Genomic DNA, 18,070 nt, shown 5'->3' on the forward strand with positions numbered 1-18,070 from the left:
TGCCAAGCCAGTACTTTTCCATTATGTCCTGACCTACCTTCCGGCGCCGTATTCATCCTCCTCGCGCTGGCGCTGCTCATCATAGGCGCGGCCATATCCACCACGGCCCGGGTCGTATTCTTCACGGTATTCATCACGCACTTGACCGCCCGATTTGCCTCGTCTGTAGAAAAAGTTAGCCATTACTAGCTCGCAGCCGCGATTGGTGAAGACCACATACCCGAACTGCCGTCCTTCTTCAAATCCAGGGTCAAGGTCTGTCCGAATGATCCGCTCATCCAGCTTGGTTCCTCCGATATACTTCAAGCAATCCAGCGCATCCTGGTGGGTATAATACTCGACGAAGCAAAAGCCGCAGGGTGTTTTGTTGAATCGGTCGAGGCCCATTACAAGTCGCTTGATCTCACCGCACCTGGAATTCGAGGTTAATCATAGTTCGAGGGGAACCGAAGGCGCATTCTCACTTGGCAAAGAGTTCGTGGATTTGTTCCTCGGTGGTATAAAAGGAACTAATGTTGGTCAGTAACAGCACTTGCGTCTAGGTTATAGCATGCTTGCATACAGATTTCCCACGTAGAGGGTTGTCGCGTTCTTCAATTTGTCGTCAGGTTTCTCCTGTTGCTGCGGTTCCTCCTCCTCGCGATCGTTGAATCTGCGTCGCTTGTTCTGTGTACAGTTGTTCAGCCTCTATAGCCCATCCGGACTGGTTTCGACACAGCTTGGTAAAGTGCAGTCCAGGGCGGGAACTCACTTTGCTGACATAGTAAGCGCTCGGTCGATCCAGTCGGTCGACTGTATTTACAGCCAGTAAACTCATGGTGAATTGAGACGAATGTTGAACTTGGAGTGTGTGGTTGACGGAAGGTAGTTGGGGAAGCAAAGCAGCTCGGAGCTCTTCGAAAGATCTTGGCAACCAAGAATTCCACTCCGCATCAACAACTTTGCTTTCATCAACTTTGTTTTTTTTTTCACCCGCGCTACTTGTCTACAATTTCCGACCGCCCCAGGATGGTCTGAGACTCTTAACACTTTCCGATTATACAATTCAACTTACGAAACATCATTAATGCCGAAGGTCAACAGTTATGCGCCTGCCTGGCTGTGCCGGCCCTCGCCTGGCGCAAAGTTCCTGTCCAGCAGTTCAGCCCAAAGTCCAGCGGAGGACCTGCAAGCCGGATCCAAGCCTGTGGGGAATGGAGCTACGCGAACGATTGCCAAGAGGGGAAATGAAGTGTTCGCCGTTGTTGACAATGAGATACGGTGGTCAAACCTTGCCCGACTCAAAGACCAATGGCAACAAGAGATTAAGCAGAAGAAGGGATCTGCTAGTCAAACTGAAGAGCAAACTGACCACACTCAGCTTCCTCCCTACAGGGTATGAACACCTACATTTAAAGGAACCAAAAATTAGGGTTGAATTGAATTGCGACTAACAGTTCCGCAGGTTTTAGCAGTGCCTGTGTACGGACTGATCAAACAGATAATCCCCTCTCCAAACGGCGCCTTCCTTGCCATCGTCACTGAACACACTGTTCACATCTCCGTTCTCCCCGATTCTTCGCACCTTTCGTCCTCCGACTCCGACTCTATCCGGCTGAAGACATATCAGTTAGGACCGACGACCCATGTTATTCCTGAGGCTCCGGTGGTCTCCGCGCTATGGCATCCACTGGGATTGCACACCAATCTAGGGGGCTGTATTGTTACAATCACAGCTGATGCCGCGGTGCGTGTGTGGGAGTTGGACCGGAATAACCACTGGTCCTTCGACCAGCCGACCCTAGCAATCGATCTGAAGAAGCTCGTCGATGGGACCTCATCCGACCAGGACTTCGCGCCTTCTGGATTTGGCAAAAACAAGGGATTCTCTGCCGATGTCATTGACATGGAGGTTGCGTCGGCCTGTTTCGCTGGCAATGGAAACGAGAAAGAAGATGCATGGGCGCCTATGACCCTGTGGGTGGCCATGAGACCCGGTGATCTCTATGCGCTCTGTCCTCTCCTGCCTTCCAAGTGGCAGGCCCCTTCTACGACCATTCCTTCTCTTTCTGCGGCAATTATTCCGAAACTCGGTGCTCTGGAACAGGAACCTGAGGAATCGGAGGAGGAGCTGATTGCCTGCCGGCAACAGTACGACTGGCTTTCCGAGCTTGACGAACAAGAGCCTCTGGATGTGCCTTCCGGATCAGAAACAATCCAAGGCGCAGATGTGTTCACTCGCCCGGCCAATCCTAGCGCCATTCCAAGATTACAAGGTCCTTTCCGCTTCGACAATGGCGATGAACTCGATGATTTGGATCTCTGTGATATTCTTGTCATTGCTGCCAGTCTAAACGTCGAGGACCTCATGATGGGCGAGGAAGAAGAATTAGCCGTGGAAACCGGAGACCAAGATAAGCTTTCGGCGACGGTTCTTTCTCTTACTAGTGGGAATGGCCGAGTCCACATCTGTCTGGAGCTCGATGGCGTCGAAGGACAATGGCTACCCAAAGCTAGAAAGAACGCGTTCCGAACTCCTCTTTCAGAGCCGACTGAATTGGTCTTGGTCGAATCACTAGATACAATCAAGGATGGAGAGGAAACAGCTACATGGCCTACTTTCACCAAGGATGTCCATTCTCGATACTCGTTCTTTGTCACAACCGCCACCAACGTGGTGTTCCTATCTCTATCTGGTTGGGTACAGAGACTGGAGGCTGAATTGCAAGCCGAAGACACCGCAGGTTCCGCTTTCCGTCTCCAGGTTCTCTGTGATGGGAATGTGACCAACCGGGAGAGAATTTTGCAGGTTTCGAATGCCGATATTACCGCGCAGAATGAGCATCTTGCCACGTCTCTTGTCTTCTATGACTTCGACCTTGGCTACTTGCTCCTCACCTACCATCCATCTAGCCCTTATGCAGCGGTAATGGATACACCAGAGGATTCTCTATCTGTGGCACTGGACAAATCGCTGTATGAGCCCAGAGCGCCGGCGCCCGGGTTGCCTATTTTGCCCCCGAGCCGAGCCCCATATCAAGTTCCCGCCATTTTCTACGCCAACTCTCCGCTAGACTCTTTTGTTGAGAAGCACGTCCCGCACCGGCAACGCCACACGCTTAAGGAGCAAGTGCGCCTGTCACCTGCGACATTGGACCTTGTGGCCACTGCGCATCGCGTGCTATCTGCTCATACAAATGCTCTTGAGCGAGCTGCTTCGGATTTATTCCGCCGCTGTGAGCGGCTGCAGGGCGAGATGCAGGACCAATTGAAGCAGCTTGCAGATGTTGCAGAGCGTGTCAAGGGTGTCACGAGTGAGATTGGGGAAGATGGGCATCGCAAGGAGGGAGTCCGAAATGGAGAAGCGCTGGATAAGAGATTACAAGCCGCCCAGGATAAACAAAGTGAACTGAACCGACGATATGAGGCACTACGCACCAAGGTCCTGAATTCTGGAGGTCGCCCTCTGAGTGAACGGGAGAAGGCTTGGATAACTGAGGTGAAGACATTGTCTGCATCCTTACAGCAGGGTGAAGACCAAGAGGAGGATCAACCATTGATCTCACGGTTGGAGACTGTAAGTTTTGTCTTTCTCGCATTCGCCTCAGCTAGAAATACTCACATATTATATAGGTCAAACGCCTTGCCCTCGACCTTATGGCCCAAACCAAGTCTGTCGCGGGCAAAATGCCTTCTCCAGAACCTGGAACTCCGTCCTCTCCTGGGGCCCAACCTAAGGTGCCGCAACGACTGCAACGGGCCAAGGTTGCAGATGCGATGAGGATGGTCGAACGAGAGTCAGTTGTTTCCTTCATTTACTTATCAATGACTCAGTGACTAACCTTCTTCCAGGTCCGCCGTTATTGACGCAATTACCTCACGTTTGGAACGACTGAACACGAGTCTGTGAACTGTCTAGCTCTGCATGTTGTCGGAGGACCTAGTTTTCACATGTATGTTATTACGCATCAATCCACGAGGCTCGTGGGGCGAGCTGCTTTTTGAATTTTGAGCCTCAAGCCTCAGGCTGCCCTAAGCTAGGTCTAGGCAAAACCTTGGAAGTTATAAATCCATTAATCGTTGTTACAGCACATCAGTTTTGGTCTGTATCTTCCTCTTCCTAGTTGACTTAGATACCCTCAAACGGCCGTTCCTTTCACGGGTCCACACCTCTTTACTCTGTTCCCAGCTACGCAATAATCCGACGCTGGTCCTGGAATGATCCCGAAATATAAATGAATTGCACTAAAACAAAAGACATTGTAGAAAATGGCGCAGCCGACAACATACTAACACATTTGACAACATCTTCCAGTCCACCCCTCATTCTCCTACTCTCCTGTTGGGTAGTACGTACTCCTGCACCGAGCCATATAACAGCTATGATCAGTCCTGCAAGCTTTGGACCAGGCCTTTAGGCCTAACAGGGGGACCCACAATACTGTGGTAGATATCATCTTCCTTCCCAGAACCGAAATCCTCCTTGTCTGCAGTTTCTTCGTCGGGATACTCTTCACAAGAAACAAAAGAATCCTCACCATCCGACAAGTACTGGGACGGGGTCGTCTTGTGGCGCCTTGCTCGATAGTCCCTCCCCATCGACGCAAGGTCCACCGGGTCACAGGCCCTGGTCAGATCGAAATCGTTATCCTCAGATACGGGACACAATTCCGAATGTACCTCATAGTATAGTTGCGGGGTCGCAGGTCGCGAGTATGGAGATGGCGACAGGGACTCTTCAGCTGAAAAATAGGCCTCGTCATCGTCGGAACTATTGTCACTCCCGTCTGCATCGCTTTCGCAATTCGATGTCGCCATTTTGGTTGCTTCTCCGTCTCTGTCAGTTTTGTTACATGTTGGTTGTTCGTAAACCTGCTTGTCCCCTCTCGCCCAACAGTCTGCGCATGTCGCTGTGTGGGATTCGAGTGTTATCATTCTTGGACCCCAGCAGAGCCGCTTGTCTTGGCATTTCGATGGGTCCATGTCCCATATACAGCCGCACAGTGTGTACTTGCATATCCAGTAGATGCACATCTTGGAGGATGGAGATTCTTAAACTTCGTTGACTTAGTACCCTTTTGCTGATGTGGTTTATTAAATAGTATAGACGAGAGATTCTGTATCTTATATTTTCGCTCGCATGTTTCATTCAGAAGTATACATAGTCACAAAAGAAAGCTTTGGTGGACAAGTCAACTTTGCACAAAGACCATGTGTTCCTGCGGGCTTGGTTACTCTCTCTATCTTTCCCTTCCCGGGGTTTCTTTGTTTAGTTTCCTTTGTTTATTTTCTTTGACAAGGTACCTACATAGCTCTCTTTGTTCTCCTACAGGGCTACTACTATCGATAGGGTTCGAATACACACGTGACCATTGACAGGCAAATCAATGTTTTGCTTTTCTTTCATTGGGCAATTAGATATCAAATAACTAAGTGCTTGTGGTCTAAATAGCTTCTCATAATGACCTCAAGTAGTAGAGAAACAGGCGTGTTTGGAACCAAGTTCGCCATACTGCATTTGGGCCAAGTCAAATTGCTATTTAATAGAGTGCATCCGCCCTTAACTGTCACAATCCATTGTAGATTACATCGTTTTAGTTTAGTGCAGTTCAGAAGGGAAAAAAAAATCAAAATCAAAACTCCTAGGTATCTCCAGTACCATCATGCCCACCAGCCCGCTCTGTACCAGCGCCGAAACCAGACCAAAATCCAAGTCACATATCTGTCGTAATTGCTGTCATATCCATTGAACCATAATTGCAGAGAAAAAAAGCCCAGGTGCTCAGAGCCAAGTCAAGTGGTCGAAGCCAACCCCGGGGTGCTGATGTAGAATGAGTTGGCCAGATCTTGGGCATCCTCAACTCGATCGTTGATCATGAGGTAAACATCATCGATGATTTCCTCCCAGGTAGGCAAGATCAATCCCTCAAGACAAACCTCCCATTTCCACATGTCATCAGCAAACTTGCCTTCCCACCAGACACGCCATTCGTTGTAGTCGTGCGGTTTATGGCTCATGAGACGAAAGGCCATGTGCCCAATCTCCATGCGAAGCTGGCGCCAGTTCTGGAAAGCACCAGACATAAAGCCGTCGATCTTGTTGGTGTAGTGGCAGGTAAAATTCCCGTATGCGATCGAGTCGACGCAGAATTGCAGAGTGTCACGGGGGATTTTGGCAGCGGCTGCAAGGGTCGGGTCGGCGAAGTTCCAATCCTCTTTCCATTCGAGGAGACGGCGCATGGAGGATTGATGGAGCTGGTAGATAAGAGAGCCCGTGTTCTTGGGGCATAACTCGAAGTAGCGGTGGTCGCGGGCGATCATGAGGCTCTTCATGGCATAGATGGCTACCATAGCTCTGTACTGGAGGGTGAGCATGGCATTGCGCACCTCGGGGGGCGCCAAGATCCACTGGGGGACAACGAAGGCATTTGGATCGAAGTTGTACTCGAGAATCGAGCGACCTTGGTTGAGAAGGCGTATCATGGACCGCTTCTGGCGGAGTTTATGGGTGATGCTGTTCATATTTGGTGGGTGTATGGTAAGAGAGTGTGGGGGAAAGAAGTGGTAGAGGGAGGTTGTGGGTGGGAAAGAAAGAGTGAGAGGAAGGATGGTAGAAGAAAAGTAGATGATCTGGGAGATGTCTCGTCTGTAAGAGCAGTGTTTTGCATACATGCACTCAATGCCTTTGACATCCTTATTTTGGCCTCGGCGGCCACACATAATCTTGCGGCTTATTTTGGTTCTCGATTTGCCTTTCCAATCTTGGAACCTCCCGTTGATTAAGCTACCTACTAAGCCTAAACGCGTTATTGTTAGTCTAAGGCAGAGAGTCTATTTTAGACTTGGGGGTTGAGTATGATATCAGGCACATCCTCGAGTTCCATTGGTTTGTTGAATCCAAAGAGACGACAAGCTTCAAGTCCTGTTGCGATACAAATCTTTTTTCACAAAATCTGGGCATTCTGAGACTTCATCTTCAAAACAATATATTGGCATCTTTCTATGGCGGGTGAAAGGCTGTCGCGGGTTTCGCTACTCGATTGGTCCTGCCCGAGACAAGACACAAGACACTCATGAATCAGAAGAGAACAAAGATAGCATTTCATTCATTGTAGTTTATTTCTTTTGAAGATTATTCCAAGAAGTGAGACCACGGTTTGCATTGATGCGATCAAAATTTTTCGCAGCGGAATTGACCAAGACATAGGCGGGAGCTTGCGATTATTGAACACTAGAGACCGAGATCCGAGATTAGCCATTTTTCACTTCACTTCCGGGATTGAACCTACCGTTCAATGAGGTGAACTCCGGATGCTGTCTCAATGATGCTGCTGACTTCGCCAGGCTGTAGGCCAAAGGCGGCATCTTCGAACTCCTTCTGCATCTCGCCGCGGCCAAAGAAGCCCCTTTGAGAATTTAGCGAGGCAACTAGTACGTAGGTTAATTGTCAAAACTCACAAATCGCCCTTCTTCCGGGCACTGCTGCAGTCGGACTCAGCGACTGCCAGGTCACCAAGGGTGGTCTCTCCAGATTGAATGCGCTGCTCGTGACCCTTGAGGATCTCAATCGCCTCCTCCTTTGTGCGAGTAATTTCAGCCTCCCTCCAGCTGCTGGGACGGCGGCTATCGCGATGCTTGACGAGCAAGTGGCTGCAGCGGATCTTGCCCTCGCCCTCGCCAGAGGCGTCAGGGCGAGCAGCCGGGGTGTGGTTTTGCGCCATATAGACCTTCAACTTATCGGTATCGGTTTCCGCAGGCGGCTCCCAGCGAGACTCTTTTGTTGAAGGGTTGAAATAGTATGGGAGATTCTTAGAGTTGGAATGGCGAACTTCCCAACCGGTGGGAAGACCTGTGTCGGCCTGGGTCGAAGAGTCAGCTATGCAAACATTCAGAAGCAATGATTTGATCCTACCATTTTCCAATATCGGATCTAAAAGATTCTGATGATTTTTTGAGTAAATAATAATGTACAAGTCAATATCACTCCAACGGATTTTGCAAAGTAAACGATAAAGCGATTATGTCGTAGCAACCGTTTCTATGTGAATGGAAACTGCGGGGTGAACGGCTGCAAACCATACAAACAGGTTCAAGCTTTAGCTCTCCCGCCTTCCAGTTTAAACGATCACCATCTGGAACAACTACCTATATCGATGTACAGATGCGAATACATTACCTAGGTACATATAGAAAGACTCGCGATAATGAATGCGAGCTACAATGCAGGTCTCAATGCAGGTACATCGGTTTATACATGAGCCTATTATCCATAGAACTTGTATAAAATCAATCCAAGATCAATACTATGGACATAATTGGTCCACGGGTAGGTTCTTAATTAACTCAATGCGTTCTAGTTGTATTCCCAGTATTGTTCTTGAAGTGTGTTAAAATGAGTTATGTACTGGACACCCCGGGGCCGGGGCCGCATCCAGATTTTCCCTTAGGTCATTCCCATTCCCCCCCAGGTCACCACACTACCACGAGCACTGTATGTATCACGTGATGTATCACGTGATGGCTTTGTATCTTCGCTAATCATGGACGTAGGTATGGGTATACCTCTACCATCTTCAAGCCACCGTCTCCTTTCTCGGTATTCCCCGAGGTTACTCGTCGTCTCGGATATCAATAATCACATCTAGAATTCGTCGACCCATCTTTGCAGCATGTCTGCCAGTCCTTCTTCCACGGCGGGTGGCGACACCAAGCCCTCGGATCAAATTCACTTCAAGTTCTGCCGTGAATGGTAGGTCTCTTCCCAAGTCCCCACAGGGGACATCTACGGCTCGAGGACATCTCGCTGACTTTTAATAGCTCCAACCTGCTCTACCCGAAGGAGGATCGTGTCAACAACCAGTTGATGTTCACCTGCCGCACTTGCCATGTCGGCGAGCCTGCTTCTTCGCACTGTGTTTATCAAAACCATCTCCATAGCCAAGTCGGCGATACTGCCGGTGTCACTCAGGATGTGACGTCTGATCCCACGGTTTGTGCTCCTGGTTTTTGTACCCTTTGCGGTGATTTGATCACTTGTTCTATTTGCGGCCCCACTTCCACCGAGGATCTCCTCGAGGATGCGCCGCCTGTGGGTGACAGCCTGGAGTCCTCTGAAGTCGAGCCCCGGGCGTCTACCCCAGCTCTGTAACTTCTTGAGCATCCATAGGCTAACCCCCGTGATTTGCAGCTCCCGCGAGCCAACAAGCTCTGCCCAAGCTGCGGCGAAACCGAAGCCGTCTTTTTCCAGTCACAACAACGATCTGCCGAAACCGGCATGGTGAGAACTCATCCTTTGATGGATCCCCGACCCTTTGATATAAATCATGCGCTGACTAGTGCTTCTACTTAATCAGAAACTCTACTACGTCTGTTGCGCGTGCGGCCAAGTCTACATGTGATTTCTGCGTTTTCTGCAATGCGGTCTCCAATTTCCGATACCCTTGAATGTTTTGTTTTTGCGGTTTTTTTGCGATATCATCGGAGTTTGGCGAATATTTTCGGAGCAGGAACGGGAGGAAATGCGTGGAGATTTCGGAACGGGGGTGAAACTGATGCCATCAACTAAGAATACATATGGATTGAAACCAATTAAAGAAACAAAGAGCGCTTTCCAACAAATGTAGAAACTTGAAATATTAAACATGGATCGGTGCCAATGACAAGATCTTCGACCACTGCTTGTTCCGTAGCTCTTGTCCCACCACACCTGCAGAGATATCAGTATCTAAAACGTGAGGACGGCGGTTATCTTAGGCTCCCCGGTGGGCACTTACCGTTCATTCTCGTCCCAATGGGATCTCCGGACTTGTTGACCAATACACAAGCATTATCACCAAACCGGACAAGGGACCCGTCAGGCCGCTGCAACTCCTTCTTCACGCGAACAACAACGGCATGACGAATATCACCACGGCGGACTTTACTGGCGAGCGCAGCGGCGGTGGTGGCTTCGGAACCTGCAGATCGCTGCTTCTGGACGACGACCACTATCCGGTCACCTAGATACCCAATCACAATGTTAGCCTGGGTTCTCAATTCCCTTTTTGCTGTGCTGTATGCTGGATTCGAGTATCGTGGAGACTGACCGATTGTCGCGGGCCGCTTCTTCTTCAGGACGTTGACGCACTCGACGATCGAGGCGCCGGAGTTGTCGATGCAACTTAATAGTGTCTGGCGGAGCAAGTGTCAGTATTTTTTGAGCCGGTAGCAGGCATCGCTTGCGCACCTTTAATTGAATCATTGTGTTTTGGTACTTGGTCTGGAGATAGCGCTTGTCCGCAATTTGTTCTCGCGGCCGGAGGGAGGTTTCCCCGGAGAGTAGGTTTATCCGGGCCTATATGCGTTCTATACAATATCTCATGAGACTTCAAGTTGGATTCTTTGGGAATGGAATTCGTAGTGTTGTTCAATTATTACAAATCCTGAATTAGGTTGGCTTTGTGCTTATAAAATCATAAAAATTCGTCTGTTTATTCTCCAACTGACCCTATCAGCTATGCTACGTCCTAAGCAAGTATGAGAAGCGCCGCTTTGTCATAATATGACATGACCTGTTTTGTGTCTCTATCATTTTCGGTTGTATTGCTCTAGTAACCACAAGGGGTATCAATTCTGGCTATAAGAATAACACCCTATGCCTATGGGTGAGATTTTGTTGGCTCAATCCGTGCGGCATCAACTGGATATATAGGTCAACAACAGCCCAGATCTGGATCCATATAGTCGTTATTTTTTTCTTATTCTCCCACTTAGCCAGATAGGCTGTCATTTCTATATCCCCAAGCTACATAAAGAACAAGATTAATCTCGAAAATCCACCGGTTACACCTGAAAAAGCCCACGAAAGAGAGCATCCTATGTCTATACTTGAATCTATTAGATTCTCTAGTAGTTCCTTGGCTACGGATATTCCACAGCAAATACCCATTGAGGGATAATATACAATATATTTTACACGCAAGACAGAAAAGGAAAGATCACTTGATCTCAAAGATTGTTTTGATTGGATGTAATTGCGGTGATACGGCATGGGGGAAGGACTGGGATGGCTTGACGCACGGTGCATATTGTTGTATGCGAGCTGGGCGCGTAAAATCAAGTCAAAACAAACCTATACGGAGTAGAAAGTGGTATACTTTCAATAATAAATCACCTCATATTCGATAATTATCAGCTGAGAAAAAACAACACGTCAAGGGGAAAGGCGGAAGAGCGAAAGAAAGTAGAGAGACGGCAAGATCTCAGCTGGCACTCCCGAGTGTCCGTTCCGCCCCTAAAAACATCTGCGAAGGAGACCTTTCTCCTTGGAACAGCCTCAATGGTGACAATAACTTCATAATGTTCCTTGTGTTGATTGTCAGTCACTCATTTTAATTCTTGTATTGCGCTTTGAATCATTTTTCGACCCCATCCCTCGGACCTCCGCCCTCCACCGTTCCCCCAACTACCCTTTGCACCCGCTCTGCATTCTATGAGACCACCTCTTTTCTCCCGCTTCGATCTCTAGCGGTCCTCGGCTTCTTGTTACATTCACCATGCCCCCAAAGAGAGCGCGAAAGAACTCGCCCGCCGCCGAACGTCGCGAGCGCTTGACCCTGGCTAAACTGGCCAGTTATGACGATGTCGCAACCGATGCGCTAGTGGATCACGTATGTTCTTTGCCTGTAATTCAACACAGATACCTGTCCACTGACACTTGCTATTGACAGGCCTATTTTTGGACTACAACCCGCAAGAACCGCACCAAGTACAGCCCTGCCCGCGGAATCCACGATGACGATATTGGGCGCATTCTTCTCCACGATGTAATCGTTGACAAGGATATCCCAACTGCCGAACGCAAGTTGTTGGAGATATCAGGCTTAAAGAAATACCTGGCAAACCTCCGCAGCCCTCGAGAGAAGGAGTGGTTCCGCCGACACCTCCGCAAGTACATTCAGATGTATCTTCCAGACTGTCCGTTTGAGGTCACCACGACCAATCGATACATCATCACACAACATGAGGCTGCGATCTGCGCTCGGAGGTTCATTAAAAAGGGTGAGGAGATCAAACACCTGAGTGGAACGCTTGTGTCTATGACCCACGAAGAAGAGTTGGATCTCGGCTTGACCCGCAAAGACTTCAGCATCGTGATGTCGAGTCGCCGCAAAGCCCCATCATTCTTTCTGGGCCCTGCTCGTTTTGCGAACCATGACTGTGACGCCAATGGCAGCTTGACAACTAGGGGCAACGAGGGCATGTCTGTCCTAGCCATGCGCGACATCCACGAGGGAGAAGAGATCACGGTTTCCTACGGAGAGGATTACTTTGGCGTTGACAACTGCGAGTGTCTGTGTCATACTTGCGAGAGTGCTGTACGAAATGGCTGGTCTTCGCATGTTGACACAGAGCCAAACAGCAAAGAATCCAGCCCTGTGTCTGAAGCTACACCCGCTGAAGATACACCGGCCGAAGATAGCAATGTGAGCAGGAAGCGTAGACGCAGCTCTGATGTGGAGGAATCCGACAACTCGTCTGTGTTGGCTTGTTCCACTCCGCGCAAACGTGCAAAGTTCCAACGACAAGTCTCCAAGTTGCGAAAAGAGATCTCAGTTTCTGAACTTACTGGGGAATCAGCTTCAACGCGCGGATCAGACAAGACCCCTATCCCGGACACTGTACTGATTCCAACTGCTCTTCTGGCGGAAGCTGCACCCCAGGTGTCTGAGTTGAAAAAAGAGATCACAGAGCGAACCGCAGTGGCATCGCCAACTGATTCACAACCCCTCCTTCCAGTTGCCATGGGGGCGAAGCAACCAAGCGTGGCTGCACAAGGCGATCTAAATGGCACAAATGGCACTAATTCTACTATCCCCACGGACAGCGAATCTCCAAACTCCACCGCCGATCAATCCCACCGGTCGTCGACGTCAACTACCCCCACAACTGAGGACGACATGGGAACGAAGATCAAGACGGAAGATACTATATTGGAGCCGTCTGAGTCGAAAGCACTCAGCGGTGAGGATCATCCCGATGCCTCTCCTGAAGGTCAGCCCGTCACCACCCACTCCATGGACATTGACCCCGAAGAAGGATTGTCAGACTTATCAAATTCCACCAAATTAGACGACGCCCATGGTGCCGTTGTGGATAAACCCAAAACCCGAAAGCCTCGTACCAAGCGGCGATTCATCGTAGACTCCGTCGAGACCGAGTCACAAGTTGCCCGAGTCCCTGGAGACTATACCAAGACATCACGATTGCTTGCCCAGAAGTACGACCGCTGGGTGGAGTGCCAGACCTGTGATACATGGTTCCTCCAGTCAAACTCATACCTTACGCGACGTGAGTGTCCGCGCTGCGAACGCCATTCCAAGCTGTACGGATATCAGTGGCCATCAACAGACAAAAGCCCGGATGGCGAAGAACGAATAATGGATCACCGCACCGTCCATCGGTTTTTGTCCCCCGACGCACAATCACGCATCTGTCGCCGAGACCGCGGCGTTAGTTTTGGCATCACTCCCACCCCCGAGCTCTCTGACACAAACACACCGGAAACCGAGACCAGTGATGCAACTGAGTCCCGCCGTGATGCTCGGGCAAGTCGACGTCGCACTAGAGAACTTCGTATGACTATGTAAACAGTACAGCCTTGGAGCCCTGTTTGACTATGAGACAAGACGACTGAGGACGGAGTTTTGGTTTAGGGGAATGGATGTTTGTGATAATACTTATTTTAACTGGCATTATATTGCATGGAAATTGGATCTGGAGTTTTGATTTCTTGCAATGATGCATTTTCGGGGTTGGAATCTGGAGGGGAGAGTGTTTACTTGGGATTTGTTCGCACGGGGACTCCCTTGACAGCTATTTTTGACACATTAATTGTGGACATGATGTTAAGTATAAATATAACTAGGTGCCCTGGGGATTTGCCAGCCAACTATGGTTTGTTCTCACTACATACTCAACGATCTATCGGGGTGATCGAATCCGAATTGACAACCACTGCACAAGTCCCCGCATTTCGCCCCGGACATCAACAATAACTGCACCAATGAGCTGCTCTCGTAGCCAAACCCGAGAGTGTCTACTTGACAATGACCAAATTGCTTGAGAGCCACACAGAAAAGCTCGGGGTTTCCTCTACCGAATGCGATTTCTCTTGTTAAACGGGGCGATGGTTCCTTATTGTGCATAGAAAGGCTATATATGGCCTGGGGCCCGCCAAGCTGAACACAGCAGATGAATGGAACAATAACTTATTAGACGAAAACCGCTGAAACCCGAAGATGAGGTTCTCAAATCTGATTGTCACCCTTCTCCTCGGCCTCGGGGTCACAGCCAGCACTGCATGGGACAACCCTGTAGTTTCCCTCGACTACGGATCCTTCAAAGGGCAATATGACAGCACCTACAACCTCTCATATTTTCGCAAGATCCCATTTGCTGCACCACCAACAGGGGAGAACCGCTTTCGTGCGCCTCAGCCACCACTAAAGATCACCGGAGACCTCTATGACACAAATCAGGACTTCGACATGTGCCCCCAGCGCACGGTCAACGGCACCGAAGACTGTCTCTACCTGGGTCTATTCTCGCGGCCATGGGATTTAGCCAAGGATACCAGCAGACCAGTGCTGGTTGTATTCTACGGCGGAGCCTTCATTCAAGGCAGCGCGGCATTCACCATGCCGCCATCCTCATTCCCGGTCCTCAATGTCAGCAATATTAACGATTACATCGTTATCTACTCCAACTACCGCGTCAATGCCTTCGGCTTCCTACCCGGCAAGGTAATCAAAGACTCGCCAACCTCAGATCTAAACCCGGGGCTATTAGACCAACAATATGTCTTAAAATGGGTCCAGAGGCACATCCACCATTTCGGCGGCAACCCCCACAACGTAACAATTTGGGGCCAGTCAGCCGGTGCAGGCTCAGTAGTCGCGCAAGTCCTCGCAAACGGTCGCCATGGCCAACCGAAACTATTCTCCAAAGCCCTTGCCAGCTCGCCGTTCTGGCCCAAGACGTATAAATACAACGCACCCCAAGCAGAAGCAATCTACACCCAGTTGGCGAACCTAACAGGCTGTGCCAGCTACAACCACGCTGATGACACACTCGCCTGTCTCAAATCCGTGGACGTCCAGAAAATTCGTGACGCAAGCCTGATCATCGGAGCAAGCAACACTTGGACAACGAGCTCTTACACCTGGGCGCCTGTTATAGACGGAACCTTCCTCGTCGAGACACTCACAGATACTGTGAACAGGGGCTCTCTGAACACAGAGTTTGTTTGGGGGATGTATAACAGCCACGAGGGCCAGAACTTCGTTCCGTCGGGTCTTGACAGCGCCGTTCTGGTAAATGGGTTTAATTCCTCCGCTGCGAGCTTCCACCAGTGGCTTGCAGGGTTCGTGCCTGAGTTGTCGGCCAAGCAGATTGGTGAGGTGGAATCTCTTTATTATCCCGCTGAGGGGAGCACGGAGACGATCGGCAGTTACAATACTTCTTATATTCGGGCTGGCTTGGTCTATCGGGATGTTGTACTTGCTTGTCCGGCTTATTGGATTGCGTCGGCTGCGACGGAGAAAGGGTATCTTGGGGAGTATACGATTTCCCCGGCGACGCATGGGAGTGATACTATTTATGTTTGTTCTTCCCTTTTTATTGTTGCTCTCTTTCCCCCCTGAAGACTTCCCTGGTTCCGGTGGCATAAGCTGACTTGAATGATATTAGTGGAACAGAATCAACGCTATTCAAGAGACTAACCCCGTCGTTTATGAAGGTTACGCGGGAGCTTTCGCGAGTTTCTTCCAGACGGGAGACCCGAATGCACACAAGGTGACGAATGCTTCGCAGCCAGGTGTGCCAGAATTACATACGGGCGAGGAATTTGTCGTTGTGGATGATGGAATTGAGAATGTGAAGCTTGTCCAGTTAAAGAAGAGGTGTGACTTCTGGCGAAGGCTGGCGAAGAAGATACCCGTGTGAGAGGTTAGAAGGAATATATTAGTTTACAGTTGCTATGCGATTGGACTCAGATGTCATTATACAAGAGGAGAATTAAGTTCGTCATATATGATTGCATATCGTACATACTTCCAAAGATCCAATGACTATCGCAGCGGCAATGGGTATAGTCGTTTTCCAGTTCCCAAAAAAATCAAAACCTCAAACCAACGCCATGTATGTTACAAGATTTATACAGTGTGATAAATGCACGCACGCGTAGATCTGGATCTGGACCTAGATCAGAGCCTGGCCACGGAACATGCCCTCGCGAACCTCACGGACGACGTCCTTGCGGTCCTTCTTGCCCACCAGGACAACACCACGACCACGCTTACCCATACGACCGAGACGGCCCAGTCGGTGGATGAAGTCGATAGTCGTGTGCGGCACGTGGTAGAGAAGCACTGTCTTCACTGCCAGGGTATCAATACCACGGGAGGCGATATCGGTAGTGACAAGAACCTTGGTGTCGGGAAGGCGGCGAATGGGCTCTTGGCGGTCAGGGAGTTCGAAAGGAATGCTGCCGGCGGCGCGGTTCTTCTTCTTATTAATCACAATCTCCTCCGCAGTCGGTGGGAGCTTAACCTCTGTGAACTGTGAGAGGGTCTCTTGTTGCTTCCGGGAATCGGTGTCACGGGATAGCGAGACAGCATCGATGCCCTTGGATTGCAGGAAACCGGCGACCTCGTCGGCCTCCTCGCGTTCGTTGACGAACACGATGATCTTCTTAACCTTCGGCTCCATGTACGCATTGAGGGGACCCCATGTCTCGGTGTGCTCGTGTCTGTCCCCTGCCTTGCCGATTGACCAGATGACATCAGCACAGGCAAGGTTTCGGTTTCCGCGGTATGGCTCCTTCTCAATGTCCACAACACCTAGCTGCACGCGACGGGGAATGGCGTGCAGGTTCGGGGTCGTCAGGCGCTGCAGATCAGGGAAGCGCTTGCGCAGCTGGTTGTCGAGACTGCGGGGGATAGTGGCGGAGCAGAGAATCAATTTCTTGAGTGACGGGGCAACCTTGGCAATGATTTCGGACGTTGTTGGGATGAACGACCGGTCCATTAGGGAATCGGCTTCGTCAAGTACAAGGTGAGTGACTCGGCTGAGGATATTGGGGTTCGACCTCGCAACAGAGCCCAAAAGGTGAGGAGTTGAAACTAGAATATCGATGCCGGCGGGGTGGAAGAGGGTGTTCTTGATCCGGCGGGGTGTGAAAGTTGATGAGATTTCGCCCGAGCGGTACTTGACGGTGTGGGCCAACTCCTTGAGCTGGGATCCAACCTGAGATACCAACTCGGAAGTAGGAACGAGAATGATCGCCCGAGGACGACAGGCGTTTGTCATTGGCGGCTCCTCAGGCTCCAGATCGAACGCCTTATTCTTCATTCTCTCCTCCCGCTCTTGTGCCTTTTGTTCCTCGAGGACCTTCTCCTCCTGAATGTCGAGGACTTCCGCACGCTTGATAGCATCAACGATTGGAAGCAAGTATGCGAGGGTCTTTCCCGAGCCGGTCTCTGCTGCCAGGAGATACTGGTCAAAATTGTATTCTTCCTCATCTTCGTTCGCCTTCTTCACTTTCTTCCTCTTCTTGGATTCATCCAGTAACAGTTCGGGGATCGCGAGTCTTTGAATGGGCGTGGGGGAAACATCAGTGAGACCAGCCAGAGCCTGAGCGAAGATTGACTGTCGAACTGCGGGAAGGAGAGGGAAGTGGTCGAAGCTGGTGATGTCGGCAAGTCGAGCTTTGATAGCGGAACGTCGACCATAAGGCACAGGTGTCAATGTTGTCTGCATCTTCAACGCTCTGTACAATGGGCTTTCCTTCTTCTCCGCCTTGCCCTCCTCCCCTGAACGCTTGAGGGCCGCCTGTGATCGTGTGCGTGGTGTGTCTCGAATCCGTGCCTGAGTCTGGTTCATCGAGGCAAAGGGACCAGCGCGTTCCCGTCGTGGCTTGTTAGGAGATGGCAGAGAGGGTCTGTCAACAGTAGGCGACAGGGCCATCCGAGCAGCCTTGCGGCGCAATCGAACGGTGGCCATGCCTCGCGTGGTCTGCCATGACGTCGGAAGAATCGATGGGGCGATCAGG

At 50.2% G+C, this 18,070-nt stretch overlaps 10 protein-coding genes across 10 annotated transcripts; 4 read left to right on the forward strand and 6 right to left on the reverse strand.

Annotated features, from left to right (window-relative positions):
• Nucleotides 1-33: 33 nt before the first annotated feature.
• On the reverse strand, nt 34-817 carry N7471_012025 (nuclear cap-binding protein subunit CBC2; the record flags this gene model as incomplete). The annotated part of the gene is made up of 5 exons (XM_057284744.1): nt 34-163; nt 221-412; nt 465-509; nt 563-666; nt 752-817. The coding sequence occupies 5 exons, from the start codon at nt 815-817 to the stop codon at nt 34-36; spliced, it is 537 nt and encodes a 178-aa protein (XP_057131010.1).
• A 163-nt stretch (nt 818-980) lies between these two features.
• N7471_012026 (uncharacterized protein) lies at nt 981-4,172 on the forward strand. Its single transcript, XM_057284745.1, has 4 exons — nt 981-1,375; nt 1,445-3,556; nt 3,613-3,776; nt 3,832-4,172. The coding sequence occupies exons 1-4, from the start codon at nt 1,067-1,069 to the stop codon at nt 3,887-3,889; spliced, it is 2,643 nt and encodes an 880-aa protein (XP_057131011.1). The 5' UTR covers nt 981-1,066; the 3' UTR covers nt 3,890-4,172.
• A 193-nt stretch (nt 4,173-4,365) lies between these two features.
• Nucleotides 4,366-4,797, reverse strand: N7471_012027 (uncharacterized protein; the record flags this gene model as incomplete). The annotated part of the gene is made up of 1 exon (XM_057284746.1): nt 4,366-4,797. One exon carries the CDS (start codon nt 4,795-4,797, stop codon nt 4,366-4,368), a length of 432 nt encoding a protein of 143 aa, XP_057131012.1.
• A 975-nt stretch (nt 4,798-5,772) lies between these two features.
• N7471_012028 (uncharacterized protein) lies at nt 5,773-6,501 on the reverse strand (the record flags this gene model as incomplete). The annotated part of the gene is made up of 1 exon (XM_057284747.1): nt 5,773-6,501. The coding sequence occupies one exon, from the start codon at nt 6,499-6,501 to the stop codon at nt 5,773-5,775; it is 729 nt and encodes a 242-aa protein (XP_057131013.1).
• A 699-nt stretch (nt 6,502-7,200) lies between these two features.
• pin1 (peptidylprolyl isomerase ESS1) lies at nt 7,201-7,894 on the reverse strand (the record flags this gene model as incomplete). Its single annotated transcript, XM_057284748.1, has 4 exons — nt 7,201-7,210; nt 7,269-7,385; nt 7,438-7,838; nt 7,892-7,894. 4 exons carry the CDS (start codon nt 7,892-7,894, stop codon nt 7,201-7,203), a joined length of 531 nt encoding a protein of 176 aa, XP_057131014.1.
• Nucleotides 7,895-8,648: 754 nt separating this feature from the next.
• On the forward strand, nt 8,649-9,377 carry N7471_012030 (DNA-directed RNA polymerase II core subunit RPB9; the record flags this gene model as incomplete). Its single annotated transcript, XM_057284749.1, is given in 5 exon segments — nt 8,649-8,728; nt 8,797-9,123; nt 9,146-9,155; nt 9,167-9,256; nt 9,333-9,377. 5 exon segments carry the CDS (start codon nt 8,649-8,651, stop codon nt 9,375-9,377), a joined length of 552 nt encoding a protein of 183 aa, XP_057131015.1.
• A 237-nt stretch (nt 9,378-9,614) lies between these two features.
• N7471_012031 (mitochondrial 54S ribosomal protein uL14m) lies at nt 9,615-10,219 on the reverse strand (the record flags this gene model as incomplete). Its single annotated transcript, XM_057284750.1, has 4 exons — nt 9,615-9,685; nt 9,753-9,977; nt 10,065-10,149; nt 10,205-10,219. 4 exons carry the CDS (start codon nt 10,217-10,219, stop codon nt 9,615-9,617), a joined length of 396 nt encoding a protein of 131 aa, XP_057131016.1.
• A 1,294-nt stretch (nt 10,220-11,513) lies between these two features.
• N7471_012032 (uncharacterized protein) lies at nt 11,514-13,607 on the forward strand (the record flags this gene model as incomplete). The annotated part of the gene is made up of 2 exons (XM_057284751.1): nt 11,514-11,627; nt 11,688-13,607. The coding sequence occupies 2 exons, from the start codon at nt 11,514-11,516 to the stop codon at nt 13,605-13,607; spliced, it is 2,034 nt and encodes a 677-aa protein (XP_057131017.1).
• A 651-nt stretch (nt 13,608-14,258) lies between these two features.
• Nucleotides 14,259-15,963, forward strand: N7471_012033 (putative carboxylesterase; the record flags this gene model as incomplete). Its single annotated transcript, XM_057284752.1, has 2 exons — nt 14,259-15,620; nt 15,709-15,963. 2 exons carry the CDS (start codon nt 14,259-14,261, stop codon nt 15,961-15,963), a joined length of 1,617 nt encoding a protein of 538 aa, XP_057131018.1.
• Nucleotides 15,964-16,218: 255 nt separating this feature from the next.
• On the reverse strand, nt 16,219-18,021 carry mrh4 (ATP-dependent RNA helicase MRH4; the record flags this gene model as incomplete). Its single annotated transcript, XM_057284753.1, has 1 exon — nt 16,219-18,021. The coding sequence occupies one exon, from the start codon at nt 18,019-18,021 to the stop codon at nt 16,219-16,221; it is 1,803 nt and encodes a 600-aa protein (XP_057131019.1).
• Between the last annotated feature and the right edge of the window lie 49 nt (nt 18,022-18,070).

The sequence above is a fragment of the Penicillium samsonianum genome, assembly GCF_028829775.1.
Source record: "Penicillium samsonianum strain IBT 33392 chromosome Unknown utg000007l_segment0_segment0, whole genome shotgun sequence".
Classification (NCBI taxonomy): Eukaryota; Fungi; Ascomycota; class Eurotiomycetes; order Eurotiales; family Aspergillaceae; genus Penicillium; species Penicillium samsonianum.